We start from the raw sequence: 14,491 nt of genomic DNA on the forward strand, positions 1-14,491 counted from the left end.
GGGGGGGAGGGTTATGATATCTCCAGGTGCGCCCGGTCTTGTTACACTGGTCACAGAGAGAGAGAGACTGAGAGAGAGACAGAGACAGAGAGAGTCACAGAGAGAGAGAGAGACAGAGAGAGAGAGAGAACCGTTGGGCAAGTCCCTGAACTTCCATTCCATTGAACCGGAATCAACAAGCCACTTCATTGATTCCACCTCAACTCCCCCCTACCCTGTCTCCACAGTTTTCTTTCAGTTCCCAGGCATGGCATTCCATTATGTGCCGTGTAAAAGAGCAAGCAATCCTTCCACGAGCTGCGTGTATTTGTATGGTGTGTGTGTGTGTGGTGTGTGCTTGTGTGTGTGTGTGTGTTACTCTTTACTCTGAACGTGCACGGAGCGAAAGAAGGATCAAAACGAAAGAAAAAAAAAAATCCCCAAGAAAAGTGGGTGGGAGGAAGCCTACTGGTTGTATTATGCAGGAAGCGATAAAAGTGTCAAACGGGCGTGTACTGGTTTGGTCTACACACACACAATATATATATATATATATATAGATATATATAAGAGAGAGAAAGATAGAGGGGGGGAGGGGTGGTGGTGGTGAAAGATACTAATGACCCAGTACCGAGCTGAAACGTCGATCAGCATTCTCTTGCTGATTCCTTTGATAACCTTCATGGTGCAAACGACTACAGGTTGGACGGACTGGTGACTAAAGAATAAACTGGCTGTTTTCAATGTCATAGCCGTAACATACACGACCGCTTTCGCCTGATTAGTCGGAAAACGAAAACTATCTTGAAGAGAGAGAGAGAGAGAGAGAGTATGCTTTTTGTCAGACAAATCAATTCAAAGAAGACAGGAATAACTCACAACGACAATGCCGTATGTATGGTGGGCTTAGATCCGTTCACAGCTTGTGTTTTCTGATTTTTATTTTATTTTATTTTTATATGCGAAATGCGAACTTTCAGAATATGTGTGTTCGTGTACGGAGCGGCGGGGGTGGACAGAGAGAGAGAGAGAGAGAGAGAGATGTGGTTGTAGCATTCGGTCCCGATCTCTATGTCCCAGCAGTTGTGATTTCTGCGGCATACTCTTAATTTTTGTAAACAATGAGTGACACTGAAGTTGACAAAGCTCAGGAAATGAGTGACCTTGTCACTAGTGATGATTCATTTGCTGACAGGGATTCTGGTGAAAACGGCTTTGTTATTTTGACACTTGGGCATGCTGGCTTGCTTGTTGTTCATTCAGTTTTGTGTCTCCAGCCACAAAAACTGGGGGGTGGGTGATGGGGGTGGGGAGGGGTGGTAAAGTGGGTTAGGCATGGTGCTATATTGCGATTTCTTGACCAAATCAAGCTAGGAAAACTGGAAATTATTTTGATTTAAAGCATTCTTGCTGCTTTTGAAAGCAACATGAGCTAAAAGAAAAACATTTATTTCTGTTTTTGCCTGTGATTGCATATAAGATTGTAGATTGTGCGCTGGTGCGTGGCGTCGGTGGGTGTGTCCTCAAACAAATAAATACAGTGCTTATAATTTCATTGTTTCAGTTATATATTCATTTCATGATTTCCTGCAGCCAGAACATTTTCTGCTGGGCTGGCATGGAGAAATTCATTTTCAATTTTGGGCTCCCATGAGTTGGAAATCAGCTTCCTGGATGTGAACCCCTCGCTCCTCCGTGGCTAAGCCTACTGATTATCGATCAAACGCGTCAACTGGTTGTTGAACTCAAGACTGAACTCCGCACGCGCAGTTTTCATAGTTGCAAGCGCTGTGACGGCCTTACGCAATCAATGGGGGCTCAATGATTTCCACTCAATTTACCGAATTTAACGGTTAGCAATAAAACCGTACACACTGTCCACCCTTCACTACCCCTTCAACTTTAAACACAGAGGGACGAATCTTTTGGAGGGTTTGCTCATATCGATACTGAGCTGCTGCCTTCTTATTTTTTCCCTTTAAGTTTTACATGAACGTAATTCTCAATACGGCACAAGTAGTAAACTCAAGTTTCACACGAACACACATAATGTTAAAAAAAAAAAAAAAAATCCCCCCCACACACATGATATATATATATATATATATATATATATGTTGTAATTTCCCATGGAGTTTGCTTGCTAATGAGATGTATACGATCCATGTTCATCAGGCTGCAAATGCACACACACACACACCGAGTGATACACACATATTACAGGACTAGAGACTGTATTTCAAGTACGTGTCTTAATCCTGATCTTGTTGCATCTTTTTTTTTTAAGCAGTTCACTGCTTTCACACAACACAACCACCCACATACCAGCCTGAAAAAGTTCAGTCATCAACACAAAGCAATTTTGCTATGGCATTTTAATTTAGCCAACAAAAACATACTGTATTCAACTAAAAAAAATGTATTTTTGCACATGACTAAGTACGCAAAGGTGATTTAATACACAAGATTATTAATACATTAAAAACAACCCAACGAAAGGGAAATAAAAAGCAAAAAAATCATGTAACAAAGAAATGTTTCACAACACATCATCAAAAGATGCATACTAGCACAACCAGTCTAATGAAGATCAATGTAAAATGCTTCACTCATTCATTGTCATTCAAACTCACACTGTTGTCAACATTTCTTGAGCTAATGAGTTTTCTCTCTTTAATTTAAATGCAATCATAAAACTGAAATAAAACTTGAGACATTCCATGTTCATAATATGTTTAACAGTAAATATGTTTAACCCAACCTGAAATATTAGCCTTATTCATTTTATATCATGTACAACTCACATTTATTGCAAAACAAACAGTAATTTGTCTCCTGCCAAATGTCAAAACCATGACAATAATTTGCTCAGTTAAAAACAAATTAAAGCAGAATGCTGCAATATGTTTTTGTTTTAAATTTTAAAGCTTGTTGAAACAAACACTGCTATACTTGGTTTTTTGTGATTTTTTTTTTTTTTTTTTTTTTGTGCAAACAGCTGTAACTTTACTAGTTAACGTCTCCACAAAATGTTTCATGTTGATATTTACTGTAAAACTAATTACAGCTAGTATACATGATGCATGTGTGCGCATGAGCGCTCACACATTCACACACACACACACTCACACAATATGAACACACACATTACTTAGTAAGCAGTATACAAATCTGGAAGTAAAAAACAACATGGAAAAAGCAAATGAAATTAAACACTTAAAAAAAAAGTACAACTAAAACAGTGTTAAACTCTTGCAAATCAGTAGTTTTCAAGCCATACACCTGACAGCTATGAATCAGTATGATACAAACATCTTTCATTATTGTTTAAATATTTGTGTTTTGTTTTTAATGAATTATCTAGCATCAGTATGACCTACACACAAACACATTCAAAGTCTTGAAACTGGGAACTCCAGAACATTAAAAAGAAAATGTCAGGACGTAAAAGCATCTAACAGACTGATTATCAGCTGTTTTTTTGTTTTTGTTTTTGTTTTTCAATAGTATACAGTATGTCATACATGAGTACACTATCATTTACATAAATGGGATAAAGTGTCAGATGCATGTCATATTCTCAGACAATAGTCCAGTTTGACTAACTGAATGAGTGATTACATTGGCTATCCTTCCAGTTCTACCAGTGGGACAAGAGTCAATAGAGGAAAATGTTTTTCTGTGTAAAGCGAATAAATAATGGACTTTTTCCATCTGAAGCACAGCTAACAGTTTTTGAACATCCAAAAAGGATCTGAACCCGATTGGAAATATCCAATCTGATTTGAACATCTGGCTAAAAAATCAAATGAAAATAATTTTAATAGTAATTTGCGACACATATGATCATCAAAGTCCTTGTGACCTTCCAACAAAAAAAACAACTGCACACCTTTGTTCTATGGCAGACTGAAAGCTGTACAAAGTCACAAAAAGTAACAGCTTAAAATTAATGAATGACAACTTCTTGCGCCTAAACATCTTCACTTGTAGAACTCATACATCAGAGGTTAGACCAGATGGTTACATTCCAATAAGCCAACTGACTCAGTGTGATCCACATGCACTAACTCTCCCTTTTCTTGTTGATCCTCAGAAACAGTCTGGACAATTTTGAAAAAGAAAAGCAGCCCTGGGACCTGAAAGCAGACAAGATCAAACCTGCTTGCTGCTGGACCATGTCACAGACTAAAAAAAAATGTTTCAACTTCCATCTCCAAAGGAGGTTCCCCCCCCCCCCCCCCCCCCCCCCGTTTTTTCACACAACTGAAGTCAAATATGTGCATGAAAATTGAGACTGAAAAGTTTGAAACACTGCATGATCACCATCATTCGACATCTGTAGATAGACCTGTTATTATTTTGCATACAGAGCTTGAGAGACACAAAAGCTGCCATTTTCCAAGTTTTACTACTATGGTAAATTCAACATGGCAGTTTTTTTAGTTTTTTTTTAACGATCATTTTTATAAGATTCATGGAAACAAACTGGTATATAAAAAAAAAAAAGTTTACAAGACAACACACAATCAAACATGAAAAACAACTAAATCAAATGACAAAAAAAAAACTACACCAACAACAAAAAGAAATGATCCCAACAGAAAACAAACCATTGTACTGTATACATGTCATACATAAAATGACATTACATGTCAAGGCGAGTGAGGCATACTCTCCAGCCCAATTACAAACTCCCATCTTCCAACTCAACTTCTCCACTGATTCTCAAATGTATTCAAAAACACATATGCACGCAAAAAACATCGCGTCATACACAAACTAGAGTGATTTGTGGGGTGGTGGAGAGTGGGAAGTAGGGGGCATTCTTGCCAATCTCCAGTGATTAGAGGGGACATGGGGGGGAGGGGTGTGTGTGTATGGGGGTGGGGGGGGAGAACAGGGGGCTGGGGGTGGGCAAGCTTGCCCCCACACAGACATGGACATCATTCAATTGTGACAACATGATTTTACAATGGACAACACAATGTTTTACAAAACCACTAAATTTTAACTAAATACTGTGACCTGGGTCAAAACACTTGAGTTGAAAACATCCCTTCATAATCCATCCATGGACACAAACGTTTTCATATTGTGACCAAGATCAAAACATTCACACATGTATACTGTAAATAGTGCCTGCATGGACACTTAACAGTGTCTCCTTGTTACAGAGCTCTCATTCTTCAAGTCACAGACACACACATGACTGAGGGGGGCTTCTTCTCTGAAGACCTTGTACTGTCCAGCTCTCCCGAGAGTTTCTGATCACTCTCATTCTTCAAGTCACAGACACACACTTGACTGAGGGGGGCTTCTTCTCTGAAGACCTTGTACTGTCCAGCTCTCCCGAGAGTTTCCTATCACTCTCATTCTTCAAGTCACAGACACACACTTGACTGAGGGGGGCTTCTTCTCTGAAGACCTTGTACTGTCCAGCTCTCCCGAGAGTTTCCTATCACTCTCATTCTTCAAGTCACAGACACACACTTGACTGAGGGGGGCTTCTTCTCTGAAGACCTTGTACTGTCCAGCTCTCCCAAGAGTTTCTTATCACTCTCATTCTTCAAGTCACAGACACACACCATACGACACTGTAAATCATGTGCGCGCACGCGCACACACACACACACACATTGGTGGTATTCAAATGACAAGTCATCAATCACATGAACCTTATCTTTTCACTGTGATTTCTGAGTGACATATTAAGGATACATATATATCTTTTACATACAAAATGATGCAAGTAATCATGTGCTATTTGAAGTTAAATTAGCTGAAAATAAAGTAGATGATCAGCAGATCACATGTACGTAATGTGTAGGCAGAATGAAGCATGAAACATTTTCACATGCACATTTGTTTTTTGCAAATTACAACACAGGAACATGGGGTGGGAGACCTTCAGTTTGGCATTGCAAATTACAGAGCTTTATAAAATACAAACATGTTATCATCAGATCTACAGTCAAGGGTGTAATGAATACTATCAAAAGAAAAATCGGAAAAAAACATTCCTTGTCCATGAAGTTACACACAGCTTGAAAACACTAACACATGTATACATATATGCTGCTGAAAATGTTGGGAAAATCAAAATAAATGTTCATCTCCCTGCTTTTTTCATGACAACATCTAGAAATGAAAATAATGAAAACATGCAGGTCAGTTTCTTTCGTGAGTCAAATGAAGGCATTTAGTTTAACAAAATAAGCAGATTATCACTGACCACACTGAATGAGCTTGGCTGTTTTGAATCTTTCTTCTTCTTCTTCTTTTTTTTTTTTAATCTCCGGTCACAAATTCATCATTGTTTTGTGTGCAAGTGTGCGCATGCACACACACAAGTTTATGTTGTATGCACTCTTCTCTCTGTCTGTCTATTGACTTGTACACTCATGTTTTACATGTACACATTACATCATATTAATACATCATAATATACACAAACATTCACATACTGGCACAGAGTACATCATGCTCTCTCTGTCACACACACACACACGCGCACACACACACACACAAACACACACACTGAGTTCAAAAGGAAGAGACAGACAGTGAAAGCCAATATCAAACAGACCCAGGCTGCAGATGAACTAAATCAGCAGATGCAGACTGGCAGCACTAGTCAGTCAGATAATCACGAAGACCAGATAATATATCATGATTGCAAATTTCAAACAATGCTAAACATCATTCCCATGGGTACAAAAACTTCTCTACAACTAGCACAAGATAAATTTAGGATGAAACTGATTCATAATCTTTTTGTTCTGAACTCCCTCCTCACGATTCTTTTACTGAAATTTAAAAGAAATACAGGATCACAACACAATGAACAATAGAATTAGATTCTGTAAACATCTGAAAACAAATGTGAAAAAAAGAAATCAAAACCCATCCTTAATAACTTGAACAAGGAACATGTTGCCTGGGCCAACTGTGTTCTGCTTCATCTCAACTTGGCTCAAGTGACTGCACATTTGCTGCTTCGTTTTCTAAATCTCACCTGATGATTTCCAAAAATGTGCTGCTGCTGCCCCCCTCAACACCCCAAAAAGTGCAGTATTAGTAGCACCATGATGTATGATCTGTGCAACCTGATGTTCATCTTTGTTTCTATGGAATCAAAAACCATGCCATGGTTTATTTGGCCGTCTTCAAATTCTATTCCCTTTTTGTGCGTCACATTTTCAGTTTTGCAAATAATTGTAAGTCTTTGTGCATTTAAAAAAGACTTGAGGCATTACGCTTTAAAAGTTACCTTGCACAGTGGCAACATGAGCGCAGGCCACATCAGTACATCACTACATGCTACATATATGTAACTGACATAATGACAGGGGGTAAGAGTGTGCAGGTAAAAATGAATTTACCCTTGTTGTTTCCGGAGATGAGTACAATATCTGAGTCAATTCTTGAAGCAGGCCAAAAATAGTCGTCTTTCTTCCCAATGTATACTCATACAGCATATCTTACAAAAATAATATAATAATATGTTGTCTTCCATAAATTCAAAGATTTACTAAGTTATCATATAAATGTAAATTCATGTATTTACTAACTTATCATATACATGACCAAATTACAATGACTGATGAGTAATGTCAACAAATATTTCAAAAGATGTCAATATCTGCCAGTGTTGAACAACACATCACATGTCACAAGAAGTAACATTCAATTCATAATATTAAGTACGGAGGCAACCTGAATACTAGAACAATCCAGATTTTATCACTATCAGTTTAAACACATATGAACGCAATGACATCACTGACTTTAAAGTCCTACCCCCCATAAAAATGGATGAAGAAAAAATAAACGTTCAAACTGGATAAACAAGAACACAAATCTAAAGCCAATAGGGTGAAAGCTGAAACAGTGAAAGGAGAAATTTGTGCTCTCTTAATTCTGTCTCAAACTTAGAGCTCCCCATGTAGGCAATAGTATACAGGTGAAGAACTTGATGAACTTTAACTGGTATAAATGAATCCGGTTAGGCTGTTCCAATCCAGTGATCATGAAAGTTCCACATTTTTCAAGAAGACATTCCTCAGCATTTCACCGATTCGTGATAAGTGGCCTAATGTCTAGTGTGCGCTGCTATCTGGCAGACATTGGAATTCCAATTCTAAAAAATATGTTAAGATCCGTTTATTTGTGAACAAGTGATCAGTTACTGAGTTACTCTCATTACGGTCAATGAGCCTTCTTTCTTTTCTTGTAAATTACCTATGATTCATCTCCCATTGTCTCTTAAGCTCTCACACTCTGATACATGCAAAAATGTAAGAAACATAAATGATGCTGTGTCATATGACTGTTTTGTCCAAACTTGACCCGTGTCTATTGCTTGTTTTTTTTAATTTTTGGTTTGCAATAATGTGTTTGATTTGTGAACGATTTTTCAAATTATACAATTTTTCAAATTATGAAGTTCATTCAATACTTTTTGAATTTACACTGGTTAGTCTCTTAGTGCCATCTGTTACTAGTAAACTAGCAGAAATTCAATGTACTACTACTGGTGTAGAAATCATGAGATTGGTCTTTTGATGTTTTTTTTTCTGTGGAGTTGAGTCCTGATAATAAGTCCTGATAGTTGAGGCGTTACTGTGTGTGTGTGTGTGTGTGTGTTTCTGTGCACATGCATGTACATGTTTGTGTGCATGTGTAGAGATGTGTTTAACTCGGGTGTAGAACTAGAAGCTGACTTCACATTATCATTATCTAATCTTTCTCATTAAAACTGAAAATTTTAAAAGTGTAATGACATAAAATTAAATTTCTGCACTATTGTGCAATGGCTTACACATATCAGTATTTGCAATACTCTCTCCTCTACCAAGCTTTGTATAACAAGGGAAAACTTTATGATAGGCTGCTCGCGAGCTAGGATCGCTGCTCGTGCGGTGCTGGTACCCAACTGGACAATGTCCAGCCTATGCCATTGGCTGTCCAACCTCCCATCATGCACAGCAGCCCCGTATATATATTGAGCCTACACTGTAGGTTTTGGTTACTTTTGCCGATAGGTTGTTAACTCAACTCTACCTAGGTTTTGGCGCTGTTTGCAATACTCGTTCAGCTTCAGCTCCGCCATCATGGATACCTGTAACACCAACTTCAACTGTGCTCAGCTCCATTCGCAGGATCCTATGGACTCTGTCCATCTCTAACTGAAAATGTTACTCTGCTCTTCCTCTCTCAGTCTCTGTCTGCAGAAGAAAAAACAATAATCTGTAGGGGGAAATGTGAAACTAAAAGAAATCATGTGAATTTCAAGCTTACAAGCACAAATAATATTGCCTTATAATATTGGTCAATTAATGATACTATCTACTGAGCACTGCCTATCCTGTATATAATATAAAAGTTATGCTCTTAAATAACAATCAAATTGAAAAGTTTCATGCAGAAATAGTATTGGTCAATTAACAACAATATCCTCTTGAGCACTCTCTGTGCGTGTGTGTGTGTGTGTGTGTGTATGCTTGCGTGCCTGCGTGTGCATGTGTGTGATTGATACAGCTCTCTCCAGACAGATGGGACAGGGACTGAGAGAGTGAGACAGGAAACATTTCTTTTTTGAACAGAAATAATGCTGGAAAGCGTCAAATGATTCATCTCTAAAATCTGTAACTGTAAGCGATGCTTTTTATATGTCATTATTAAAACTTTTAATTACCTCTCTTGTGTATTGCTAATGAATGGAATTCAATGAATGAAAAGACAGGCCGTCTGCTAGTCTACTGAAGAGCTTTTTTAATTGCAAAGTTAAAAAGTAAAAATAAAAATGGAGGGGGAGGGAGAATGAAGCACAATCAGCAGTGGCATTTCCCCCCGGATCCACAATGCGGACAGACACCATTCTCTTTAAATTCCAACTTAAAATTCATTAAACTACAGGTATCATTTGGTACTACAAATTGTAATATAATATATATGATTTCTTTCTCCATGTACTCACCAGCATTCATTCACCCTGATAACGCAACAACAAAAAATATGAGTTTTAACTTGCGCTGATTTAAATGGAGTTGTCACTGGGAGAAAGAAACTGTAGTGTAAGACTCATAAACATGAAATAATTTTTCAGTCATTTTGAGTTTTGACCAATACATGTACATAAAGATTGATACACATGTATTCTGTGATTTGCATGTGCCTTGTTTAATAAGCTAAAGATAATGTAGTGCCTGCATGAACATGTACGTATGTGTTTTTACATGCAAATGTGTATACATATGCAAGTGAAACATTAATGAAACATCAACACTTACAGCAAAATTATGTCATGCTTGGCTAACTTGTTTGAGGTTTTGACAGTTTTGATAAAGTAAACCTGCCCTGGGGAAAAAAAGCACTAACTTTCACTGTTTTGGCCAGACACAATCACTTGTCATACATTTATACTTGTCACATTATGAAGTATGTAACTGTACACAAATGGCTGTGATATAACAGAAAAATGAACTTAGATAACTTGCTGGTATAACATTTACAGTGCTGTGTTCTGCCTTTTTTTTCTGGATAATAGTATCCACCTAAACAAGCAACCACACATTGGAACAGAAAAAAAAGAGTTACAGCACGAGTTACAGCTCAAATCCACGTTTCCAACTCAGAGAGCTGTCCTTTGGACTTGGGGAGTTGTTTTCTTTACAAACCACTTCACATATCCAGCACTCACAATACACAACCAACTGGAAGCGAAGAGATGGGGAAGGTCATGCACATACTTCACATAAAAAATACTTTTCTAAAAAACATTTTCACCATGGTACAGTAAAACATGATAACATTTCAATGTCAGACCACTGACTCCACGTGTGTCCAGGCAAAAATGCGGCTGGAAAACACCTTCCACGAATGGAAGGTCTTGCCTGTCCAGATCCACACTCCAGAAGTGATGCCCACGATCACAGTCATCAGATACTTGATCATGAACACATTGAAGTCTGGCCATGGCTTGGAGCCCACCAGCTCTGGAGGTGGGCAGGCGATGCCGAAAATGTCACAGACAGTGTGCTGCCATGTAATGGTCCATTTCTCCCTGAAGGCTTGCTCGTAGAAATAGCAAGCGATGACAATGGTTGCTGGCACTGTGTAGAGCACCGAGAAAATCCCAATGCGCACCATCAGCTTCTCCAGTTTGTCCGTCTTGGTGCCGTCACTCTTCATGATCGTACGGATGCGGAACAGGGACACAAATCCAGCCAGGAGGAAGGACGTGCCGATGATGAGGTAAACCACCAGTGGTGCCAGAACAAATCCTCGGAGTGCGTCTTCATCAAAGATTCCAGTGAAGCAGACACCTGACAGGACATCCCCATCCACCTGTCCCATGGCCAGGATGGCGATGGTCTTGATGGCAGGCACGGCCCAGGCGGCCAGATGGAAGTATTGGGAGTTGGCTTCGATGGCCTCGTGCCCCCACTTCATGCCTGCTGCCAGGAACCATGTGAGGGTGAGGATGACCCACCAGATTGAGGAGGCCATGGAGAAGAAGTAGAGCATCATAAAAAGGATGGTGCAGCCTTCCTTCTTGGTGCCTTGGGTCACCACTTGTAATGCCACGCTGTTGGGATTGTCCGGGAAAAGGTCAAACTTCTTGGTGCATGAGATCTTCTCCCTCAAGGCAAAGCCCACGACATAGGCCAATGCCACCATGAAGTAGCAGCCTGAGAGGAAGATGATGGGTCGCTCTGGGTAGCGAAAGCGCTGCATGTCAATGAGGAAGGTGAGAACAGTGAAGAGGGTGGAGGCAAGGCAGATGCATGACCAAATCCCAATCCACCAGCGGGCAAACTCCCGCTGCTTGGAGTCAAAGAACATGTTGTAGCAGGGAGCCCCACAGTCTGGCTCCACATGCTTCCCAATCTTCAGCCTGTAGTCAAAACCTTTGGTCACTTTCAGCTGGGCCGGGCACTGAAATCCTAGATCATTCGTGATGACGATATCATCATCTGATCCCGAATCACCGTTCCCACCATTTGTTGGGTCTGTGACAGGTGGGGCTTTGGTGGGCTCGGGCTCTGTCGTTCTGTTTTCCCCGACACACAGACCCCCCTCGGGAAATTTGTCACAACGAAGACTCTCGGGCCACTGAAAACCGAACTTGTTCATCAACGATTCACAGCCCGTGCGAGCCTGGTTACACAGTGACTGGCAAGGTGGAATGGCGTTCTCCAACACCGTGCACACGGGCACATACATGGTACACAGGAAGAACTTGAGCTGGGGGCTACACTGTACCTTCACCAGCGGAAAGAACTGGTGCACTTCCAACCCTGCGTCCTCCTGTTTCTGATGCAGCAGCAGGTTGGGCATGATGGTTTCGTTATAAGGAATGTCTTTGCACAAAGGAATTGTGATTGGCTCGCACTTGCCGTGAGGAACCATCGCTTTGTCTGTGATCTTGGTGTAGCCACCCGACTGCTGCCCGCACACACCTCCATGCTGGGCGAAGTACACAGGCCCCAGCACGGTAACACACACCACAACACTCACAACCAAACCAACGCCATTTCGGCTCACACTCGCCGCCATTTCTCCCACCTCTCACCAGTCCAGTTGGATTTGGGTCTAACGACTGCTGCTTACAACTAAAATCTGGTCACTTTCACTCCAATTTACCGATGAAACCTCGAAAACAGTCTGTCTGCCAAAGCTTCTTTCGGTCAAGCGCACAAGAATATGGCTGCCTTTGTGCTGTGAACTGGTTTGAAACAGATAGAACGTTGAGCACTCCCGTTCCATGGCACTGTAAATTCCAACTGCGCCAACAATTCGTCACTCTTTTCCGAGCCACTGCGAGCGCTGCCCTGACCAGCAACGCCGCGAGAGGAGCCAGTGAGAAAAGATCAGTTTCGCAAACTGTCACTCAGCTGCTAATTTGCATATGGGCTGTTCTCGTTCCCTCCCTCGGTAATGCGTCCTGGGTTTGTTGTGTTTTCCCCTTTTCTGTTTTGTTTATTGTCGACGTTAAATCCATGCGTAAATGACGAACTGAATTCATCTTTGTCGCCACAAACTAATTGCTCTCTCTCTCTCTCTCTCTCTCTCTCTCAAAGACAAACAACAAAAAACGTACAACAAAACCCCGAAAGAATGCACACCAGTGTCTGTGTGTATGTGTGTGTGTGAATTTAACTGACAACGGCTACGTAAAACACGTGTTTCAAAGTATCCTCCGAGCACTGACATAATCAAAATCTTTGCCAAATAGATTGCATCGTGTCAGAAATTCCATGCAACATTAAACTGTGATTTGTGATTTGTAAAGAAACTATTCGGCGGGTCTACAATGCCAGTGATTAACTTAAATGGATGCCCCCTGCCCATAACTCAGTTTGTGGCGTCAGTGAGTGTGAACCAGCCTGTTTCTACCTCAGTAGTTCAAGAAGCTGGTTTCGCGCGGAGTAACATAATATTGTTGAGGTTTTGGGGAGTCTCAGTGTATTGGAGGTTTGCGATGAGAGCCCGGAGAGAGAGAGAGAGAGAGAGAGAGAGAGAGTGAATTGAATTGAACTGAATAAATTTTATTTTCTGAGGGTAATACAGTAATGCTTTTTTTTCATGCAACCCTCGAAGGGGAAACAATAACATAAACAAAGGGGGAATCATTATATCAGTACAGCATGCATATTATAGTCATGGATACATCAATGGTAAACTGACGTTTACAACACTAAATAGAGGAGAATAAGAGGAGATATATATATATAGAGAGAGAGAGAGAGAGAGAGAGATAGGGGGTGGGGGTGGGGGGGCGGGGGGAGCCTGAAGGTGAGTACATGACTGAAACCAAGAAACCCCTCTGAAAGATTTTTTTTTTTTTTTTTTTTTACTGTAGGTGGTGTGAAATAATCTTGGAGATGGTTCACTGAGTGTTACAAATGTCATTTGTGTGTGTGTGTGTGTGTGTGTGTGTGTGTGTGTGTGTGTGTGTGAGAGTGTCCGGCAGCCAGTGTGTGTGTGTGTGTGTTATCGACACTGAATCGAAGTTCGTGTTTGCCAGATCACATTTAACCTATTACTCCCTTAAGCTTCCCTTCAAACCCATTCAAAAAGTTTTGTTTGAATGTTTTTGATCGTTCACAGAGAGAAGAAACTGAGTTGCAATTTCGACATCAATGGTCAATGCGACATGCCATGCAATGGGCGTGGTTAACACCACGGAGTCATAAATAAATCTATTTAAGTCCGTGGGGTAACACTTGTGGCTGTTCTGTTTCTTGTGCTCCACCCGCCAAATAAAGCAAGCTACTGTGTGCTTCATGGTCACGTAGTATTACCTGGGGTGTATGTGTGTGTGTGTGTGTGTGTGTGTGTGTGTGTGTGATCGCAAGATAATTGATAAGCATACACACCGCACGCCTTCGTTGGAAGTCATTCATAACACCTAAGAAATTACCCTCCTCTCTCTCTCTCTCTCTGCGTGCCTCCCTGCAGATAACTCTCTCCACCTCAGCTCTTCTCCCTCCAGTCTAAGAAT

The 14,491-nt window shown here is 40.5% G+C and overlaps 1 protein-coding gene across 1 annotated transcript; it reads right to left on the reverse strand.

The window, feature by feature from the left end:
* Positions 1-2,294: 2,294 nt before the first annotated feature.
* On the reverse strand, positions 2,295-12,797 carry LOC143292709 (frizzled-2-like). The gene has a single exon (XM_076603227.1). It carries the CDS (start codon positions 12,541-12,543, stop codon positions 10,804-10,806), a length of 1,740 nt encoding a protein of 579 aa, XP_076459342.1. The 5' UTR covers positions 12,544-12,797; the 3' UTR covers positions 2,295-10,803.
* Positions 12,798-14,491: the final 1,694 nt, after the last annotated feature.

This window comes from Babylonia areolata, chromosome 18, assembly GCF_041734735.1.
Source record: "Babylonia areolata isolate BAREFJ2019XMU chromosome 18, ASM4173473v1, whole genome shotgun sequence".
NCBI lineage: Eukaryota > Metazoa > Mollusca > Gastropoda > Neogastropoda > Buccinidae > Babylonia > Babylonia areolata.

Excerpts from the sequence above, each read along its gene's own strand:
- LOC143292709 (XM_076603227.1), bottom strand. The coding sequence starts at position 12,543 with ATGGCGGCGAGTGTGAGCCGAAATGGCGTTGGTTTGGTTGTGAGTGTT.